The sequence below is a fragment of the Hippichthys cyanospilos genome, chromosome 5 (assembly GCF_059441005.1).
Source record: "Hippichthys cyanospilos isolate Australia breed blue-spotted pipefish chromosome 5, RoL_Hcya_1.0, whole genome shotgun sequence".
NCBI classification, from domain to species: Eukaryota; Metazoa; Chordata; class Actinopteri; order Syngnathiformes; family Syngnathidae; genus Hippichthys; species Hippichthys cyanospilos.
In genome coordinates, this window is record NC_142373.1 from 8,057,354 (window position 1) to 8,077,623 (window position 20,270).

Here is a 20,270-nt window from a genome sequence, read left to right on the forward strand (position 1 = left end):
GTACGAATTCAGGGTGATGGCCGTGAACGTAGCCGGCCTCGGGAAAGCCAGCAGAGCGACCGAAGCCGTCGTTGCTCTGGATCCCATCGGTGAGTGTCGATTCTTCATCGGTCGGTGGACTTTTTTAGCGCACCTTTGCATCTGCGCTCACGTCTTTGCGTTCTGTCAGATCCTCCCGGCAAGCCCGACGTCATTAATGTCACCAGAACGTCGGTCACTCTTATGTGGACCCCACCCAAATACGATGGCGGTTACAAACTGACTGGCTACACGGTAGAGAAGCAAGCGGCCGGCGGCAAGGCCTGGATGAAGGCGAACCATGTCAACATTCAAGCGTGCGCCTTCACCGTCACTGACCTGACAGAGGGAGCTCAGTACAAATTCCGAGTGAGGGCCAAAAACTCGGCCGGTGCTATCAGCCTTCCCTCAGAGCCCACCGATCTGTTAACGTGCAAGGATGAGTACGGTAAGCTTATTGGGACCGCGGTCACCGTTGGTTGGAAGTGTTCCAGCCCGCGGTGTAACGTTTTGCATCCTGTCGTTTCTCAGAACCCCCGAGCATCACCATTGACCCGGACACGAAGGACGGCTTATCGGTCCGGGCGGGAGATACGATCGTGGTCTCTGCTTCCAAGATTGTCGGCAAACCTCCGCCCACCGCCGTCTGGTCAAAGGCCGGCCGCGAGCTCAAGAACTCAGACGTTGTCGCCATCGCTAGCACGCCGACCTCCTCCAGCGTGGCCATCAAGTACGCCAGCAGGAAGAACACCGGAGAGTACACCATCACCGCCAGTAACCCGTTTGGCATCGCAGAAGAACACGTCAAAGTGAAGGTTCTGGATGTTCCGGGACCTCCGGGCCCCATCGTGGCCAGTAACATTTCCGCAGAAAAGTGCACCCTGACCTGGCTCCCACCAGAGGAGGACGGAGGCTGCGCCATCAAGTCTTACATCCTTGAGAAGCGAGAGACCAGTCGACTACAGTGGACGAAGCTGGCTGAAAACGTCATGGACTGCAGATGCGTGGCCAGCAAACTGATCAAAGGCAACGAGTACATCTTCCGGGTGTCTGCCGTCAACCAGTACGGCACCGGAGACGCCAGCCTGTCTGGTCCAGTCAAAATGGTCGACAGTTATTGTGAGTTTAGCCGCTATTGTGCTTGTTTCAAGGTGCTAATCAAAACCTTCCTGTTTTTGTCATGTCAATTTTCATCGCTGACGACGACAACCTTCATTCCGTCCGTAGGTCCGCCGGGTCCACCGTCGAGCCCTGAGATCGACAACGTCAGCAGAAACTCTGTCACCATTTCATGGAAGAGACCGGTGCGGGATGGCGGCAGTGACATAAGGGGCTACCTTGTAGAAAGGAAAGAGAAGCGAGGAATGAGGTGGGTCAGGGCTTCAAAGAGAACGGTCCCAGACCTACGCTTCAAGGTGCAAGGCCTGAGTGAAGGAGTGGAGTACGAATTCAGAGTGACCGCTGAGAACAAGGCCGGTTTCGGAGAACCCAGTGAGCCGTCGCGTCCGACGATGACCAAGGACATCGTGTGTACGTAGCTGGAGATTGACTGTCATTTCGTTGAAACCGAAAGGTTGTTGGTTTTTTTTTTTTCCTGACCTTTTTATTTCTCTCTGTTCACCAGATCCACCAGGCCCTCCTTCCAACCCGAGGATTACAGACACCACTAAAACGTCTGCCGCTTTTACTTGGGGACGACCCCACTATGACGGTGGTCTGCCGGTGGACGGATACATCGTGGAGTATAAAAAGCAAGGGCACGACGACTGGGAGACGGAGACAGAGTATCACCTGAAGGCAACCGTGTATGTGATTGGAAAGCTGCAGAAGGGAGGCAGATACCATTTCAGAGTCCGAGCCGTGAACGCCGAGGGGATCGGTGAACCGGCAGAGGTCGAGGGAGTCACAGAACTTGTGGACCAGGAGTCCGCTCCGGACTTTGAGCTGGACGCCGAGCTCCGGAAATCGCTTGTCGTCAGGGCCCGCACGTCCATCCGTCTTTTTGTTCCCATCCGAGGCCGTCCCGTTCCCGACGTCGCCTGGAGCAAAGACGACGTCAATCTGAAAATGCGCGCGCATATCGACACGACCGAGTCTTACACCCTGCTGGTCATTCCCGATTGCACTAGATACGACGCCGGCAAGTACAACCTCTGCCTGGAGAACGTCGCCGGAAAGAAGACGGGCTTCGTCAACGTGAGGGTTCTGGACACTCCGGGGCCCCCGGTCAACCTCAAAGGCAGAGAGATCGCTAAAACGAGCATTACCCTTCAGTGGGAAATCCCCATCATAGACGGCGGCTCCAAGATCAAAAACTACGTCATCGAAAAGAGAGAGGCCACAAAGAAGGCTTACACTGTCCTGAGCACCGACTGGCAGAAGTGCTCTTTCAAATTCACCGGCCTGGAGGAAGGTGCCTACTACTACTTCCGGATCTCTGCTGAAAATGACCTGGGCGTCGGCGAGCCCGCCGAAACCCCCGAACCGATCAGGGCATCCGAGGCCCCTTCTCCGCCGGAAAACCTGTACATCACTGACGTCGCGGCCGACAGCGCCAGCTTGGCATGGACCAAGCCTCTTCACGACGGCGGGAGCCTGATCACGGGTTACGTCATCGAGGCCCAGAGGAAGGACACTGAGCAGTGGCTCCACGTTGCTGCCGTCAAGGCCCTGGACTACACGGTGACAAATTTGATCGAGGGAGAGGAGTACACTTTCCGCATAATGGCAGTCAACGCTTCGGGTAGGAGCGACCCGCGTGAGAGCAGGCCGGCAATTATAAAAGAGCAAACGTCAGCGCCGTCGTTTGACCTCCGTGGCGTCTACCAGAAGACGGTCATCGCCAAGGCTGGGGATCGGGTGAAGGTAGAGATTCCAGTGCTCGGAAAACCCAGACCTGTCGTGTCTTGGAAGAAAGGGGACAGCATTCTGAAAGAGACGCAAAGAATAAACACGGAAAGCACAGCAACATCAACCGTTCTGAACATCGGCGAGATCAAGAGGACTGATGGAGGCCAGTATTCAATGACGGGCAAGAACATGCTGGGCACCGTAACCGATACCATCACGGTACTAGTCCATGATATTCCGGGTCCGCCCACCGGTCCCGTTAAGATGGACGAGATCTCATCCGATTATATCCTTATGTCTTGGGAGGCCCCCGAGAACGACGGCGGTGTTCCCATCAACAATTATATTGTGGAAATGCGGGAGACCACCGGTACTTCCTGGGTGGAGTTGGCAGCCACTGTCATACGCACCACTTTTAAGGCGGCCCGGCTAGTCACTGGAACAGAATATCAGTTCCGCGTCAAGGCCCAAAATCGATACGGCGTCGGACCGTCCCTTGTCTCCGAGCCGGTGGTGGCCACGTATCCATTTGATGTCCCGGGGCAGCCGGGGGCTCCCGGGGTCACGTCTTACAACAAGGACGCAATGACCCTGAGCTGGAACGAGCCGTCCTCGGATGGAGGCAGTGCCATTCTGGGCTACCACGTGGAACGAAAAGAGAGGAACAGCATTCTGTGGCAAAGGATCAGCAAAGCCCCGGTGGTGGGAAACATCTACAAGTCAACCGGCCTGGTCGACGGAATCGAATATGAACACCGCGTTATTGCCGAAAACCTTGCCGGTCTCAGCAAACCCAGCAAACCCTCTGACCCGTTATATGCCCTGGACCCGGTGGATCCGCCGGGCAGGCCTTTGGCACTGAACATCACCCGACACGAGGTGACCATTTCGTGGACCAGACCTGAGGCGGACGGCGGATTTTCCATCACAGGATACACTGTGGAGAGGAGAGAGCTGCCAAACGGTCGCTGGCTCAAAGCCAACTTCAACAACATCCTCGACACGGTCTACACGGTCAGCGGCCTGATTGAAGACGCGGTTTATGAATTCCGTGTGTTTGCTCGCAACTCGGCCGGGGCTGTCAGCGCACCCTCTCAGCCCTCGGAAGCCATCACGTGCAGGGATGACGTGGAAGAGCCCCGGCTCGACGTCGACTCCGTTTATAGTGGCAATGTGGTCGTCATGGCCGGGGAGGTGTTTACCCTGGAAGCCGATGCGACGGGTCGGCCCCTCCCCTCACTGGTGTGGACCAAGGACGGGAAGGAACTGGAAGACACCGGCAAGCTGGAGATCAAGACGTCGGCCTTCCACACTACTCTGATCAACAAAGACTCCTTGAGAAGAGATGGCGGCGCATTCACCCTTACAGCCAGTAACCCCGGCGGCTTTGCCAAATTCACTTTCAACGTCAAGGTCCTCGACAGACCCGGACCCCCCGATTCATTAACGGTTACTGACATCGCCGCGGAGAAATGTGTCCTCAACTGGCTGCATCCGACACATGACGGCGGCGCCAAGATTGACTACTTCATCATCCAGAAGCGTGAAACCAGCAGGTTGGCTTGGACAAACGTGGCCACAGATCTCCAGGCCAACAGGTTCAAGGTCACCAAGCTGCTTAAGGGCAACGAGTACATCTTCAGAGTAATGGCCGTTAATAAGTATGGCATTGGAGAGCCGGTGGAGTCCCTTCCTGTCATCTGCACCAATCCCTATGTCCCCAGTGACCCGCCCTCACAGCCTGAGGTCACAACCATTACCAAAGACTCTATGGTGGTCTGCTGGGAGCGTCCCGAGCACGACGGAGGCAGCAGGATCAACACTTACATCGTCGAGAGAAGGGACAAGACCGGCCTGCGCTGGGTCAAGTGCAACAAAAGGACTGTAACTGACCTTCGATTCAAGGCATCCGGCCTCACACCGGGCCACGAGTATGAGTTCAGAGTTTTTGCCGAAAACAACGCCGGACTCAGCCAGCCGAGTCCCTCGAGCCCCTTCTACAAAGCCATGGACGCCATCTTCCAGCCCGGGCCTCCCGGTAACCCTAGGGTCCTAGACACAACCAAGTCTTCCATCACTCTTGCTTGGAATAAGCCCGTCTACGACGGTGGCTCCGAAATCACTGGCTACATCGTGGAGACGTGCCTGCCTGAAGAGGATGAATGGACAATCCACACTCCTAAAAAGGGATGGACGGCTACCTCGTTTACCGTCACTGGCCTGAAAGAGAACCAGGACTACAAAATCAACATCTGTGCCACCAACTCCGAAGGTGTGGGAGAGCCCGCTGCTGTGCCCGGAACTCCGAAAGCTGAAGACCGGTTGCTACCCCCCGAGGTGGAACTTGGAGCGGATCTCCGTAAGGTGGTCTGCATCAGAGCCTGCGGCACACTCAGACTTTTCGTGCCTATTCGAGGCAGGCCGGCGCCCGATGTCAAATGGTCAAGAGAGCACGGGGAATCCTTGGACAAGGCGAACATTGAAGTCACGCCGTCCTTTACCGCTCTTCAAGTTGAAAATGTCGACAGGTTTGATGGTGGCAAATACATGGTCACGGTGGAAAACGCCTCTGGAAGTAAGACGGCTTTCGTTAACGTCCGGGTGCTGGACACTCCCGGAGCGCCTCAAAACCTTCTGATCAAAGAGGTTACCAAAGGCTCGGTTTCGCTCATTTGGGACGCGCCTTTAATCGACGGTGGCTCCAGAGTCCGCAACTACATTGTTGAGAAGCGCGAGTCAACCAGAAAGGCCTATTCCACCGTTTGTGCAAACTGCCACAAATCTAGCTGGAAAGTTGGAGAGCTGGAGGAAGGGAAGATGTACTTCTTCAGGGTCTTGGCCGAGAACGAGTACGGCGTCGGCCTCCCGGTGGAGACATTCGACCCCGTCAAGGTGTCAGAGAGACCCCTGCCGCCAGGGAAGGTGTCGCTCCGCGAGGTGACCGGGACCAGCGTCACACTCACCTGGGAGAAGCCCGATCACGACGGTGGCAGCAGAATCACCGGCTACGTTGTCGAGATGCAGGCAAGCGACAGCGAAAAGTGGACCCAGGTCATGGTCGTCAAGACCAACGAGGCGGTTGTAACCGGTTTGACGCAGGGGGAGGAGTACATGTTCCGTGTCTCGGCAACCAATGAAAAGGGAGTCAGCGATCCGCGTGCTCTCAGCATGCCCGTGGTGGCCAAAGACCTGGTTATCCTGCCGACTTTCAAATTGACCTTCAGCACATTTAGTGTGCTTGCAGGCGATGACCTGAAGATCGACGTACCTTTTGCCGCCTGTCCCAAAGCAACGGCAACTTGGTTCAAAGACGGAGTCGCCCTCAAGGAGACAACAAGGGTCAATGCTGAAAGCGCCGACAGCAACCTGCTCCTGGTCATTAGAGAGGCCTGTAGAGATGATGTGGGCACATATTCCATCAAACTTATCAACGCAGCTGGAGAGGCAACCGCAGACGTAAACGTGGTGGTCCTTGACAAGCCAGGCCCTCCGACCGGCCCAATCAAGCTGGACGAAGTCACCGCAGACAGCGTGGTATTGTCCTGGAACCCGCCGGAGTACGACGGCGGCTGTAGCATCAACAATTACGTGGTGGAGAAGAGAGATACGTCGACCACGACCTGGCAGATCGTATCAGCTACCGTGGCCAGAACCACCATCAAAGCTGTACGCCTGAGGACCGGATGCGAGTACCAGTTCAGGATTGCCGCGGAAAATCGATACGGCAAGTCCTCTGCGCTGCTGTCCGAAAGCATCGTGGCTCAGTATCCATTTGACGTGCCCGCTTCGCCGCGATCGGTGGTTATCCAGTCAGCCACCAAGGAGAGCATGCTGGTGGTTTGGGATAAACCCAGCGGTGATGGTGGGAGTCCAATCCTGGGCTACCACCTAGAGCTGAAAGAGAAAAACAGCATTTTGTGGGTGAAGCAGAACAAGCAGATTATCCCAGAGCCCCGATTCAAAGTGGCGGGTCTGGAAGAGGGTATCGAGTATGAGTTCAGAGTCTATGCTGAGAACATTGTGGGCCTGAGCAAAGCAAGCATTGTGAGTGAGTTGCAGGTAGCCAGAGACCCATGTGACAGACCAGGCAAGCCGGAGGCTGTCATTGTAACCAGAAACCAGGTGACCCTCCGATGGTCCAAGCCTGAGTACGACGGTGGCATAAAAATCATTGGGTACGTGGTGGAGAAGAAGGAAGGAACCGGACGCTGGATGAAGGCCAGTTTCGCCAACGTCATCGAGACTTCTTTTGCGGTCACCGGTCTCACCGAAGATCAGATTTATGAGTTCCGCGTCATTGCCAAAAATGCGGCGGGTGTCAGCAGTCAACCGTCGGACTCCACTGGCGCCATCACTGCCAGGGACGAGGTGGACCCGCCGCAAATTGATCTGGATGCCAAATACTCCCAGGCTGTGGTTGTACATGCGGGAGAGTCATTCGCGCTCGAGGCAGCTATCTCCGGCAAACCCGTACCCTCGGTACACTGGCTGAAGGAGGGGCAAGTCATGAGTGAGGCGGCGCGTCTGGAAGTGAAGAACACAGACTTCTCAGCCTGTGTTGTCGTCAAAGAAGCCGTTCGCGTTGACGGAGGCCAGTACACTTTGCTGGTGAAGAATGTAGGCGGGGAGAAATCTGTGAACATTAACGTCAAAGTCCTGGACAGGCCAGGTCCACCCGAGGGCCCGATTTCCATCTACGGTGTCACGAGTGAGAAATGCTCCATTTCCTGGAAACCGCCTTTGCAGGACGGCGGTAGTGACATATCCCATTACATCGTTGAGCGGAGAGAGACGAGCAGACTGGTTTGGACGGTAGTGGAACAGAAAGTTCAGACTCTCAACCTGAAGATCACCAGGCTTCTTCCTGGCAACGAGTACATCTTTAGAGTGATTCCGGTCAACAAATATGGAGTCGGCGAGCCTCTGGAGTCCGAGGCCATGATTGCCAGAAACCCGTTTGTCACTCCCAACCCACCAACAGGGGTGGACGTCCCCACGATAACCAAAGACTCCATGGTGGTCACCTGGGAACGACCAAGCGACGACGGCGGCAGCGCCATCCAAGGCTATGTTGTGGAGAAACGCGACAAGGACGGCGTTAGGTGGACAAGGTGCAACAAGCGCAATGTGAGCGAGCTCCGCTTCAGGGTTACCGGCCTCCTCGAAAACCACAGCTACGAATTTAGGGTATCTGCCGAGAATGCCGCCGGCACGGGAACGCCCAGTCCTCCGACGACCTATTACAAAGCTTTGGATCCCATCTTCAAACCGGGCCCGCCGAACAATCCCAAGGTGGTGGACACCTCCAGGTCCACTGTTTCCCTGACCTGGGGTAAACCCATCTATGATGGTGGCTGCGAGATCAAGGCCTACATTGTAGAGGCGTGCAACAGTGCGTCAGATGAGTGGTTCATGTGCACGCCTTCCTCCGGGATTGCGGAAACCTGGTTCACGGTGACAAGGCTCCTGGAGAAGCACGAGTATCAGTTCAGGGTGTGCGCCGTCAACAAAGTCGGCGTCGGTGAGCAGGCTGATTTCCCAGGAAAAATCACGCTGGAGGAGAAGCTCGAGGCGCCGGACCTGGACCTGGATGCTGATATGAGAAAGACGATCAACATCAGAGCCGCAAGCACACTTAGGCTCTTTGTTCCCGTAAGGGGCCGCCCGGCCCCCGAGGTCAAATGGGGCAAGTCTGACGGGGAACTTAAAGAGACAGCTCAAATCGATAACACAGATAGCTATGCGTCACTCGTGATTGAGAACGTGGACAGATTTGACGGCGGCAAATACACGCTTACTGCCGAGAATGCCAGCGGAGTAAAGTCTGCCTTCATCAGCGTCAGAGTCCTGGACTCCCCGGGTCCACCCAGTAGCCTCCTGGTGAAAGAGATTACCAAGGATTCGGTCACTCTGACATGGGAGCCTCCGCTCCTCGACGGCGGCTCAAAGATCAAGCAGTACATCGTGGAGAAGCGGGAGAGCACCAGGAAGGTTTACTCTCCTGTCACCATCTGCAATAAGATGACATGGAAGGTGGAACCTCTCCCAGAGGGTGGGATATTCTTCTTTAGAGTGCTGGCCGAGAATGAGTATGGTGTCGGTCTTCCCGCCAAAACCATCGACCCAATCAAGATATCCGAGAAGCCGCAACCCCCTGGTAAAGTCAGCCTTATCGATGTCACGCGCAGTACCGTCACCTTGACGTGGGAGAAGCCTACGCACGACGGGGGCAGCAGGATAAGTCACTATGAAGTCGAGCTGGCTCCAGCAGACACCGACTCGTGGTCTGTTTGCGCCAGTGGGAAGGCGACCGAGGCCCTGGTCAGTAACCTGCTTAAGGGAGAAGAGTATCAGTTTCGAGTGGTCGCCGTCAACGACAAAGGCAGGAGCGATCCCAGGCAGCTGGCTCAGTCGGTTGTCGCTAAGGATCTCGTGATTGAGCCGGCCGTCAGACCTAAAATGAGCAGCTACAGTGTTCAGGTGGGACACGACCTCAAGATTGAAGTGCCTGTCGCAGGGCACCCCAAGCCCACCGTCTCTTGGTCCAAGGACGGGGTCGTCCTCAAGCAGACCACCAGAGTAAATGTCACAGACTCGGCACATCAGACCGCACTCACGATAAAGGACGCCGCCAGAGAGGACGGAGGCATGTACAGCATTGCTGTTGCCAACGATCTCGGAACCAAGGAAGCCACCGTTGAGGTCATCACTTTGGACAAGCCCGGCCCACCCACGGGACCCGTCAAACTAGAGGATGTCAGTGCAGAGAGCATCACACTGACCTGGGAACCGCCCACTTATACCGGCGGCTGCCAAATATCAAACTACGTGGTGGAGAAGCGAGATACGACCACCACCAACTGGGTGGTGGTGTCTGCCACGGTGGCCAGATCAACGCTCAAAGTCGGCAACCTCAAGACCGGCGCTGAATATCAATTCCGAATCTACGCCGAGAACAGGTATGGCAAGAGTTATGCCATCGATTCGGACCCGGTCGTGGCGCAGTATCCCTTCCAAGAACCCGGGCCACCGGGCACACCCTTTGTGTCTTCGTACGCAAAAGACTACATGGTAGTGGAGTGGCACAAATCTCCATCTGACGGGGGCAGCGCTATCTTGGGCTACCACCTTGAAAGGAAGGAGAAGAACAGCATACTTTGGACCAGGATCAACAAGACCCTCATCCAAGACTGCAGGTTCAAGTCCACCCCCCTGGAGGAGGGCATTGAGTATGAATACAGGGTCTACGCGGAGAACATTGTCGGCATCGGGAAGTGCAGTAAGGTCTCGGAGGTCTGTGTGGCCCGCGACCCCTGCGATCCTCCCGGCTGTCCGGTGGCACTGATCGTGACAAGGCACTCGGTCAAGCTCAGGTGGACGGCCCCGCAGTACAACGGCGGAAGTCTGATCACTGGCTATGTCGTGGAGAAACGTGACCTGCCTGAAGGAAAGTGGATGAAAGCTAGCTTTGCAAATGTCACGGAACTTGAATTCACAGTGACCGGCTTGACAGAAAACAGCAAGTACGACTTCAGGATCGTTGCGAGGAATGCGGCCGGAGCTGTCAGCAAGCCGTCCGAGAGCACTGGATCCATCACGGCAATAGATGAAGTTGACCCGCCCAAGTGTGAGACAGACGCCATGTACAACCAAACCCTCGTCATCGACGCTGGGGACACATTCAGTCTGGAGGCCAAAGTGGAGGGAAAGCCCATCCCCACAGCCCAGTGGTTCAAGGGCGAGGTCGAAGTGGAAACCTCTGCCAGAGCTGAGATTAAGAACACCGACTTCAAAGCGCTTCTCGTCGTGAAGGACGCCATCCGAGTGGACGGCGGCCAATACACACTGGTGCTGACCAACGTGGCAGGCAGCAAGACTGTTCCGTTCAGTGTAAAGGTCCTCGACAGACCGGGTCCATCAGAGGGGCCCCTTACCGTCAGCAATGTCACAGAGGAGAAATGCTCCCTGTCGTGGCTTCCGCCGAGGCACGACGGAGGCGGCGGCATTTCTCACTACATCATACAGAAGAGGGAGACGAGCCGCCTGGCATGGACTGTGGTCTCCAGTGACTGCGGCGCCACCATGTTCAAGGTCACCAAGCTCCTGAAGGGCAACGAGTACATCTTCAGGGTCATGGCGGTCAACAAATACGGCGAGGGTGAGCCTCTGGAGTCGGCTCCGGTCATCATGAGGAATCCCTTCGTCCCGCCTGCCGCGCCCCGGGAGATCGAGGTCACCAACGTCACCAGGGACTCAATGACTGTCTGCTGGAACCGCCCTCAGACCGACGGAGGCAGTGAAATTGTGGGTTACGTCGTGGAAAAGAGAGATCGGGCCGGAATAAGGTGGACCAAGTGCAACAAGCGCAGGGTAACAGACTTGCGCTTCCGAGTGACGGGACTAACTGAGGATCATGAATACGAATTCCGGGTATCCGCCGAAAACGCAGCTGGTATGGGTCAGCCGAGCTCTGCCACACCTTACCTGAAAGCCTGTGACCCCACTTTTGAGCCTGGGAGCCCCACCAACCTTCATGTGACAGACACCACAAAGGACTCCATAAGTCTGGCATGGCACAGGCCCATATACGACGGCGGCTGTGAGATTCAAGGTTACGCCGTTGAAATCACAAAGGCCGATGAGGAGGAGTGGACGATTTGCACGCCGCCCTCCGGAGTAGCTGTCGCCAAGTTCACCATCGCCAAGCTGGTCGAGCACCAGGAATACAAAGTGCGCGTCTGTGCCATCAACAAGCTGGGCATCGGGGAACCTACCGAAGTCCTGGGCACGGTTACTCCCGTGGACAAAATGAATGCGCCCGAGGTGATTCTGGACGCGGAACTCCGGAAGGGAATTATTGTCCGCGCAGGAGCCTCCATGAGAATTTGCATTCCGTTCAAGGGCCGTCCCACGCCCGAGGTCAGCTGGGCCAAGGAGGACGGTGAGCTGCCCAGTAAAGTTCAACTCGAGACGGGAGAAGACTACACACAGCTCTCCGTCGATATCTGTGACAGACACGATGCCGGGAAATACGTCCTCACTCTGCAGAATAGCGCTGGCACCAAATCTGCATTTGTGTCTGTCAAAGTTCTGGACACTCCAGGTGCGCCAGCGAACCTCACTGTCAAAGATATTAAACGGGAGAGCGTCACCCTAAGTTGGGAGCCGCCTCTCATCGACGGCGGTGCGAGAATCAAGAATTACCTGGTTGAAAAGCGCGAGGCCAACAGGAAGGTTTACGCCAACGTAGATAGCAAGTGCACAAAGACCAGCTACCGAGTGACTGGCCTCGCGGAGGGAACCATCTACTATTTCCGGGTCCTCGCGGAAAACGAGTTTGGCGTGGGGCTTCCGGTCGAGACGACAGACTCCGTCAAGACCTCCGAGCCTCCTCTGCCCGTTGGGAAAGTCACCTTAACCGAAGTCACCAGAACAACCGCCTCGCTGTCGTGGGAGAAGCCGGTGCACGACGGAGGCAGCAGGATCATCGGTTACTACGTCGAGATGCAAACCATGGACTCCGAGGAATGGGTGGTGGCCGCCACAAGCAAAAGCTGCGAAGGCACAGTCACAGGCCTCAGTGCCGGGCACGAGTATCTCTTCAGAGTATCCGCCTTCAATGACAAGGGGAAGAGCGACCCGAGGCCCCTCGCCGCGCCGGTCATAGCCGAGGATCTGACCACGCTGCCCGGATTCAAGTTGACGTTCGACACGTACAGTTTGCAAAGCGGTGAGGATTTGAAGATCGAGATTCCCGTGACTGGCCGTCCGCCTCCTAAAGTGGAGTGGAAGAAAGAAGGCCAGGCTCTTAAAGAGACAACTCGACTCAACGTATCTGCTACGGCCGCGTCCACAAAGTTACGCATCAAAGACGCAAAGCGGGAGGATTCGGGCAAATACACGGTCACGGCCACCAGCAATGTCGGAACTGCCACCGAAGAGATTACTGTCATCGTTCTGGATAAACCCGGCCCGCCCACTGGGCCCGTGAAGATTGAGGAGGTGAGCTCCAATTATGTGACGCTCTCCTGGGAACCGCCCACGTATACCGGCGGCTGTCAGATAAACAACTACATTGTGGAGAAGAGAGACACCACCACGACGGCTTGGCAGATTGTGTCCGCAACCATCGCCAGGAATACTATTAAGGTCAGCAACCTCAAGACCGGTGTGGAATATCAGTTCAGGGTGTCCGCCGAGAACAGGTACGGAAAGAGCTCTGCTATCGTCTCGCCACAAGTCACGGCTCAGTATCCGTTCGGTGTGCCCGATGCGCCCCCAACGCCAGCCGTGATTGCCGCAACCAAGGACAGCATGATCGTGGAGTGGAAGCCACCCGCAAACAATGGTGGCAGTCCCATTCTTGGCTACCATCTGGACAGGAAGGAGAAGAACAGCCTCTTGTGGACTCGACTCAACAAGCTTCTCATCCCCGATCCACGCTTCAAGACTGCGGAATTGGAGGAGGGCATCGAGTACGAGTTTAGGGTTTACGCCGAAAACATTGCGGGCCTGAGTCCGGTCAGCAAGGTCTCGGAGAGCGCGGTGGCTCGGGATCCCTGCGACCCGCCAGGTACCCCCGAGGCCATCGAAATAACGCGGAACCACGTGACGCTTCGCTGGACCGCCCCGCCGTACGACGGGGGCAGCGTGATTACCGGCTACCTGATCGAAAGGAGGAAACACCCCGACGCTCGCTGGATGAAGGCCAGCTTTACCAACATCATCGGCACCCAGTTTACGCTCACTGGCCTGACCGAGGACTGCGTTTATGAATTCAGAGTCGTCGCCAAGAACGCGGCGGGAATGTCCAGCCGTCCCTCCCCCAGCACCGGTGAAATAACTGCCAAAGATGAAATTGAGGCCCCCGAGGTAACCATGGACTCCAAGTTCAAGGACCTAACGGTTGTCCCTGCTGGTGAGAGTTTCGTCATTGATGCGGACTACACCGGCAAGCCTCTGCCTGAGGTGATCTGGGTAAAGGACGGAAAGGAGATTGACAAGACCACGCCGAGAATGGAGATCAAGACCACGCTCACGCGCACCGTCTTGACAGTGAAAGACTGCATCCGAACGGACGGAGGACACTTTGTTCTCAAACTCGTGAATGTTGGCGGGGTCAAGATGGCCCCAGTTAACGTTAAGGTCCTGGATAGGCCCGGCCCACCGGATGGCCCGCTCCAGGTCAAGGGCGTCACCGCTGAAAAGTGTTACCTGCATTGGAACCATCCCTCGCAGGATGGCGGGGCCAGCATTTCCCACTATGTCATTGAGAAAAGAGAAACCAGCCGTTTGTCCTGGACTATGGTGGAGCCCAAGATTCAAGCCATCAGCTATAAAGTCACCAAACTGCTGCCCGGAAATGAGTACATCTTCCGAGTCACGGCCGTGAACAAATACGGAGTCGGGGAGCCGCTCGAGTCCGAGCCGGTGGTCGCGCGCAATCCGTTCACTGCTCCGAGTGCCCCGTCCGTTCCAGAGGCCGGCGCCGTCACCAGAGACTCCATTGTGCTTACCTGGGAAAGGCCTGAGAGCAACGGAGGTGCTGAGATCGAGGGCTACGTCCTTGAAAAACGGGACAAAGATGGCATCCGATGGAGCAAATGCAACAAGAAGCGGCTGACCGACCTGAGGTTCAGGTGCACGGGTCTCACTGAAGGCCACTCCTATGAATTCAGGGTCTCCGCTGAGAACGCAGCTGGCGTGGGCACGCCCAGCGGGCCCACTCAGTACATTAAGGCATGTGATGCCGTTTACCCCCCGGGACCGCCAAACAACCCCAAGGTGACTGACCATTCCAGCACCACCGTCTCCTTGACCTGGACTCGGCCTATATATGATGGCGGAGCGCCCATCAGTGGTTACGTTGTTGAACTGAAGGAGGCCGCGCTGGATGAGTGGGTCATTTGCACCCCGCACACCGGTGTGCAGGACACAAGCTACACAGTGAAAAAACTCAGGGAGAACGCCGAATACAACTTCCGCATCTGCGCCGTCAACTGCGAGGGGGTGGGAGAGCACGTAGACCTGCCCGGCTCTGTCGTCGCCGCCGAGAAGCTGGAGGCTCCCGAGATCGAATTGGACTGCGATCTAAGAAAGATGGTCAACGTCAGGGCGACGGCGTCCTTGCGCCTATTCGTCACCATCCGAGGGAAGCCGGAGCCGGAGGTCCGGTGGTCGAAGGCCGATGGTGCCCTGAATGAGCGTGCCCAGATTGAGGTGACGAGCTCCTACACCATGCTGGTGATTGACAACGTTGACCGATTTGACACCGGCAAATACGTACTGACGCTGGAGAACATGAGCGGTTCTAAATCGGCCTTTGTCAACGTCCGAGTACTGGACTCGCCCAGTGCCCCGACAAACCTGGAGGTGAAAGATGTGAAAAGAAATTCCGTGTCTCTCTCCTGGGAGCCTCCCCTTATTGACGGCGGGGCGAAGATATCTCATTATGTTGTGGAGAAGAGAGAGCAGAAGAGAATGGCCTTCACCAGCGTGAGCACCAATTGCGTGAGGAACTCCTACATGATCTCCGACCTACAGGAGGGTGGCCGGTATTACTTCCGAGTGCTGGCTGTGAATGAATTTGGCGTGGGTCTGCCTGCCTTCACGGAACAAGTCAAGGTTTCCGAGGCTCCGTTGCCTCCCGGCAGAGTTCAGCTGTTGGACGTGACTCGTCACACAGTCACTCTGTCCTGGGAGAAACCCGACCACGACGGCGGCAGCAAAATTACCGGCTACGTTGTGGAGATGCAGCCCTATGGCGACGAAGGTTGGAGTTTGTGCAGCGAAGTTAAAGCGCTAGAGGCCACGATTGAGGGCCTCGCAACCGACGAGGAGTACTTTTTCCGGATTAGCGCAGTGAACGACAAGGGTAGGAGTGACCCCAAACCTCTAGCCGACCCCGTGATTGTGACGGACGTCGCGGTGCAACCCTCCGTCAACCTGCTGTTCAATACGTACAGCGTTAAAGCTGGAGACGACCTGAAGATTGACGTTCCCTTCAAGGCCAGGCCTCAGCCTGAAGTGTCCTGGAAGAAGGATGGCCAAGTGCTGAAGCAGACGACTCGAGTCAACGTTCTCACCTCACAGACGTCGTCTAAAATCTCCATCAAGGATGCCGCCAGGGAAGACGTAGGAAAGTACGAGGTCGTCCTCACTAACGCGGTGGGCACGGCGACAGGTGAAATCTCCGTGATCATCCTGGACAAACCGGGCCCGCCCGGCAACGTTAATGTGGATGAGGTGAGCGCTGACTTCGTCTCGCTGTCTTGGGATGCTCCCAGCTACGACGGCGGGTGCCAGATCAATAATTACGTGGTGGAAAAAAGGGACACGACCACAACCGTCTGGCAGATCGTGTCTGCGACTGTTGCCAGGACTTCAATTAAAGTGTCCCGCCTCACTCAGGGAACAGAGTATCAGTTCCGTGTTGCGGCTGAGAATCGGTACGGCAAGAGTCACTTTGTTGATTCTCCCCCCGTGGTTGCCCGTTATCCATTCGAGCCTCCGGGCTCTCCAGTCAACGTCCGTGTTTCCCACGCTAACAAGTCCGCCATGCTTGTTGTCTGGGACCGACCGGTCAGGGACGGCGGAAGCCCCGTTACCGGATATCACATTGAATGCAAAGACCAAAGCAGCATCCTTTGGACTAAGGTGAACAGAGGCCCTTTGACTGAGAGCCAGTTTAAGATGACCGGTATCGAGGAAGGCTTGCTCTATCAGTTTAGAGTCTATGCAGAGAACATCGCTGGCATCGGTCCGGGCTCCAAGGCCTGTGATCCAGTGGCGGCGAGGGATCCGTGCGAAGCTCCTCGCAACCTTAGAGTCACCAACATCACAAGGACCTCGGTCTCCCTCTTCTGGGAGAGGCCCGAACATGATGGTGGAACCAAGATTACCGGCTACATCGTTGAACGCAAGGAGATTCCAAATGGACGCTGGCTGAAGTGTAACTTCACCAACCTGCAGGACACCTACTTTGATGTCACAGGCTTAACCGAGGACGTCCAGTATGACTTCCACGTCATCGCTAAGAATTCTGCCGAGATGTTAAGTGCTCCTTCTGAGAATACCGGCCCTGTAACAGTCAAAGATGATGTAGATCCACCCACAATCATCTTGGAAGAAAAGTTCCGACAACTACTTGTCATTAAAGCAGGAGAAATCATTCAAATCGACGCCGAAACCACCGGGCGGCCACTTCCGGTCGTGTCGTGGTCTAAAGATGGAAAGGAGCTCGAGGCCAAAGCCAGATGTGAAATCACCACCACCAACTTCGCAACGAGCCTGCTGGTAAGGGATGCTATCAGGAGGGACTCTGGCCAGTACGTCTTGACCCTGCACAATGTGGCGGGAACCAGGTCGGTGGCTATCAACTGCAAGGTTCTGGACAGGCCCGGACCTTCTTCGGGACCCTTGGCTGTGACTGGCCTCACGGCAGAAAAATGCACCCTGACCTGGGGCCCCCCTCGGGAGAACGGCGGCGCCGATATCATCCATTACATTGTCGAAAAACGAGAGACTAGCCGACTGGCTTGGACTCTGGTCCACGGTGAAATGAAGGCCACCACCTGCAAAGTCACCAAGCTGCTTAAAGGAAATGAGTACATCTTCAGAGTCAGAGGAGTCAACAAATATGGGGATGGCGAGGCCCTTGAAAGTGAGCCAACCAAGGCCACGGATCCGTTCACAGTCCCCACCGCTCCCACTAATGTTCAGGTTACCTCGGTTACGAGTGAGGCAATGACCATCTGCTGGGAAAGACCCGTCTCTGACGGTGGCAGCAGCATCGCTGGCTATGTCATTGAAAAGAGAGAGAAGACCGGCCTCCGCTGGTGCCGCGTTAACAAGAAACCGGTTTATGACCTCAGAGTCAAAGCATCGCACCTTCGAGAGGGCTGTGAGTATGAATACAGAGTTTTCGCCGAGAACGCTGCCGGGCTCAGCGCTCCCAGCCTTGCCTGTCCGCTCACCAAGGCGGAAGATCCCCAGTTCTTGCCTTCCCCACCGGCCAAGCCCAAGATCATTGACTCAACCAAGACCACTGTCACCGTGTGCTGGAACAAACCACTCTTCGACGGGGGCGCACCTGTGACCGGTTACCGAGTGGAATACCGAAACACTTTGGACGACGAATGGACAGTCGGTGTCCACAACACCAAGAATACAGAGTTCACAGTAGTGGGACTGACGCCCGGTGCAGAGTATGTGTTTGTGGTCAGGTCCCTCAACAAGATTGGAGTCAGCGAGCCCAGTCCAGAGTCTGACAAACAGCTGGCGAAGGAACGGGAAGAGGAGCCCGTCTTTGACATCAGCAATGACATGAGGAAAACTCTCATTGTGAAGGACGGCAGCTCATTTACCATGACGGTGCCCTTCCGAGGAAAACCAATTCCCAGCGTGACTTGGAGCAAGCCAGATGTGGACCTCAGGGTTCGAGCCGTCATTGACACCACAGACACCTTCACGTCAATCACATTAGAGAAAGCCACTCGCAACGATTCTGGAAAATACACAATCACCTTGTCCAGCGTTGCTGGTACCGCCTCGTTGGCCCTCAATGTCAGAGTACTGGATTCTCCTGGCCCGCCGGCAAGCGTTTCGGTCAAGGACGTGACCAGGAACTCTGCAACCGTGACATGGGATACGCCAGAGAATGAAGGAGGCGGACCAGTGAAGAACTACCTACTGGATATTCGTGAGGCCAGTAAGAAGGGCTGGACTCAGTTGACAGACACGTGCCATAGATTGACATACAAGGTATCAGATCTGCAAGAGGGCCAAGTCTACTACTTCAGAGTGACCGGCGAGAATGAATACGGCACCGGAGTTCCTGCTGAGACTAAAGAAGGAACCAAGATCACAGGTATTAAACTTTTGTTCTTGTCGCTACAGAGTAATGCTTTTCACGATGCGACCATACCAGATCAGAATAACGCACTCGTCTGTTTCTCCAGAAAAACCGAGTCCACCGGCGAAGCTCGGTGTGACCGATGTGACCAAGGAGAGCATAACCCTAGCTTGGGTCAAACCGGAGCAGAGCGGAGGCAGCAGGATCACGGGATATTTGCTGGAAGCCTTGGAGAAAGGCCAGGAGAAGTGGGTCAAGTGCGGCGTGACCAAGTCCTTGCAATACACAGTGTCCGGTCTGAGAGAGAACACGGAGTACTTCTTCCGGGTCCGAGCTGAGAACCACGCTGGACTCAGTGATGTCAAGGAAATGATCACCCCGGTGTTGGTCAAAGACCAACATGGTAAGTCCGAGTCCATTTCTCAACCCTATTTGCGTGACTTTCAAAAACGTGCGAGAGCGTTCTCAGTTTTCTCGCGTTTGAAATTCCGTTTTGCCATTTTCCGAAGAATCTCCCGAGGTCGTGATGAAGGACTTCCCCCACAACACGGTGTACGTCAGAGCTGGCTCCACCCTCAAATGTGAGATTCCGCTGATAGGCAGGCCACTGCCCAAGGTGTCTCTCTCCAAGGACAATGTGATACTCAAGTCAACGATGAGATTCAACTCGGAGGTCACGCCTGACAGCATTAAGATCACGTTGCGCGACAGCATCGCAGGAGACTCTGGACGTTATGATATCCTTGCTTCCAATTCGAGTGGCACCGCCAAGTCCTTTGTCAACATCGTGGTTCTGGACAGGCCCGGCGTTCCGTTGGGACCCGTCGAGTTGTTTGATATCACAGAGGACAGCGCGAGCCTGAAGTGGCTCCCGCCTGCTTACGAGGGTGGCAGCCCCATCACAAACTACATCGTTCAGAAGAGGGAGACCACCACGGCCAGCTGGACGGACGTCTCCTCTGCCGTGGCTCGCTGCACCATCAAAATCCAGAAGCTTACCACGGGCCTGGAGTACCAGTTCAGGATTAGGGCTGAAAACAGATATGGAATCAGCGAGCACGTCGACTCACCAACTGTCGCCATCAGCCTCCCTTACAGTAAGTAGCCGGGGCCCTTGACTGTTTCGTTTCGGCCCTTTGACCCTCGTTTCTGATTGGGACACCTCCCTCCCAACTCCTTGTCGTTCCACAGCCGTGCCCGAAGCACCCTCTACTCCAGAGATCACCGCTGTGACCAGGGAGACCATCACCGTGGCCTGGAAGGAGCCCAAGTCAGATGGCGGCAGTCACGTATTTGGCTACCACCTCCAGATGAAAGACCGGAACAGCATCCTGTGGCAAAAAGTCAACAGAACGGTCATCCGGGCCGCTCACTTTAAGGTCACAAGCGTTCACGCCGGGCTCATTTATGAGTTCAAGGTGGCAGCGGAGAACGCTGCTGGAGTCAGCGAATTCAGCAAGGTCTCCGATGCTGTGCTGGCGATTGATGCCTGCGGTGAGTCGCTGCGCCTGGAACCGGCTCGTTTTGACCGCTAATGTCGCTGTTGCCT

The 20,270-nt window shown here is 55.9% G+C and overlaps 1 protein-coding gene across 1 annotated transcript; it reads left to right on the forward strand.

Annotated features, from left to right (window-relative positions):
• Positions 1-16: 16 nt before the first annotated feature.
• On the forward strand, positions 17-20,256 carry LOC148423297 (titin-like). The gene is made up of 8 exons (XM_088415006.1): positions 17-89; positions 170-466; positions 550-1,137; positions 1,246-1,548; positions 1,643-18,736; positions 18,828-19,124; positions 19,231-19,818; positions 19,913-20,256. The coding sequence occupies exons 1-8, from the start codon at positions 17-19 to the stop codon at positions 20,254-20,256; spliced, it is 19,584 nt and encodes a 6,527-aa protein (XP_088271132.1).
• The last annotated feature ends 14 nt before the right edge of the window (positions 20,257-20,270 follow it).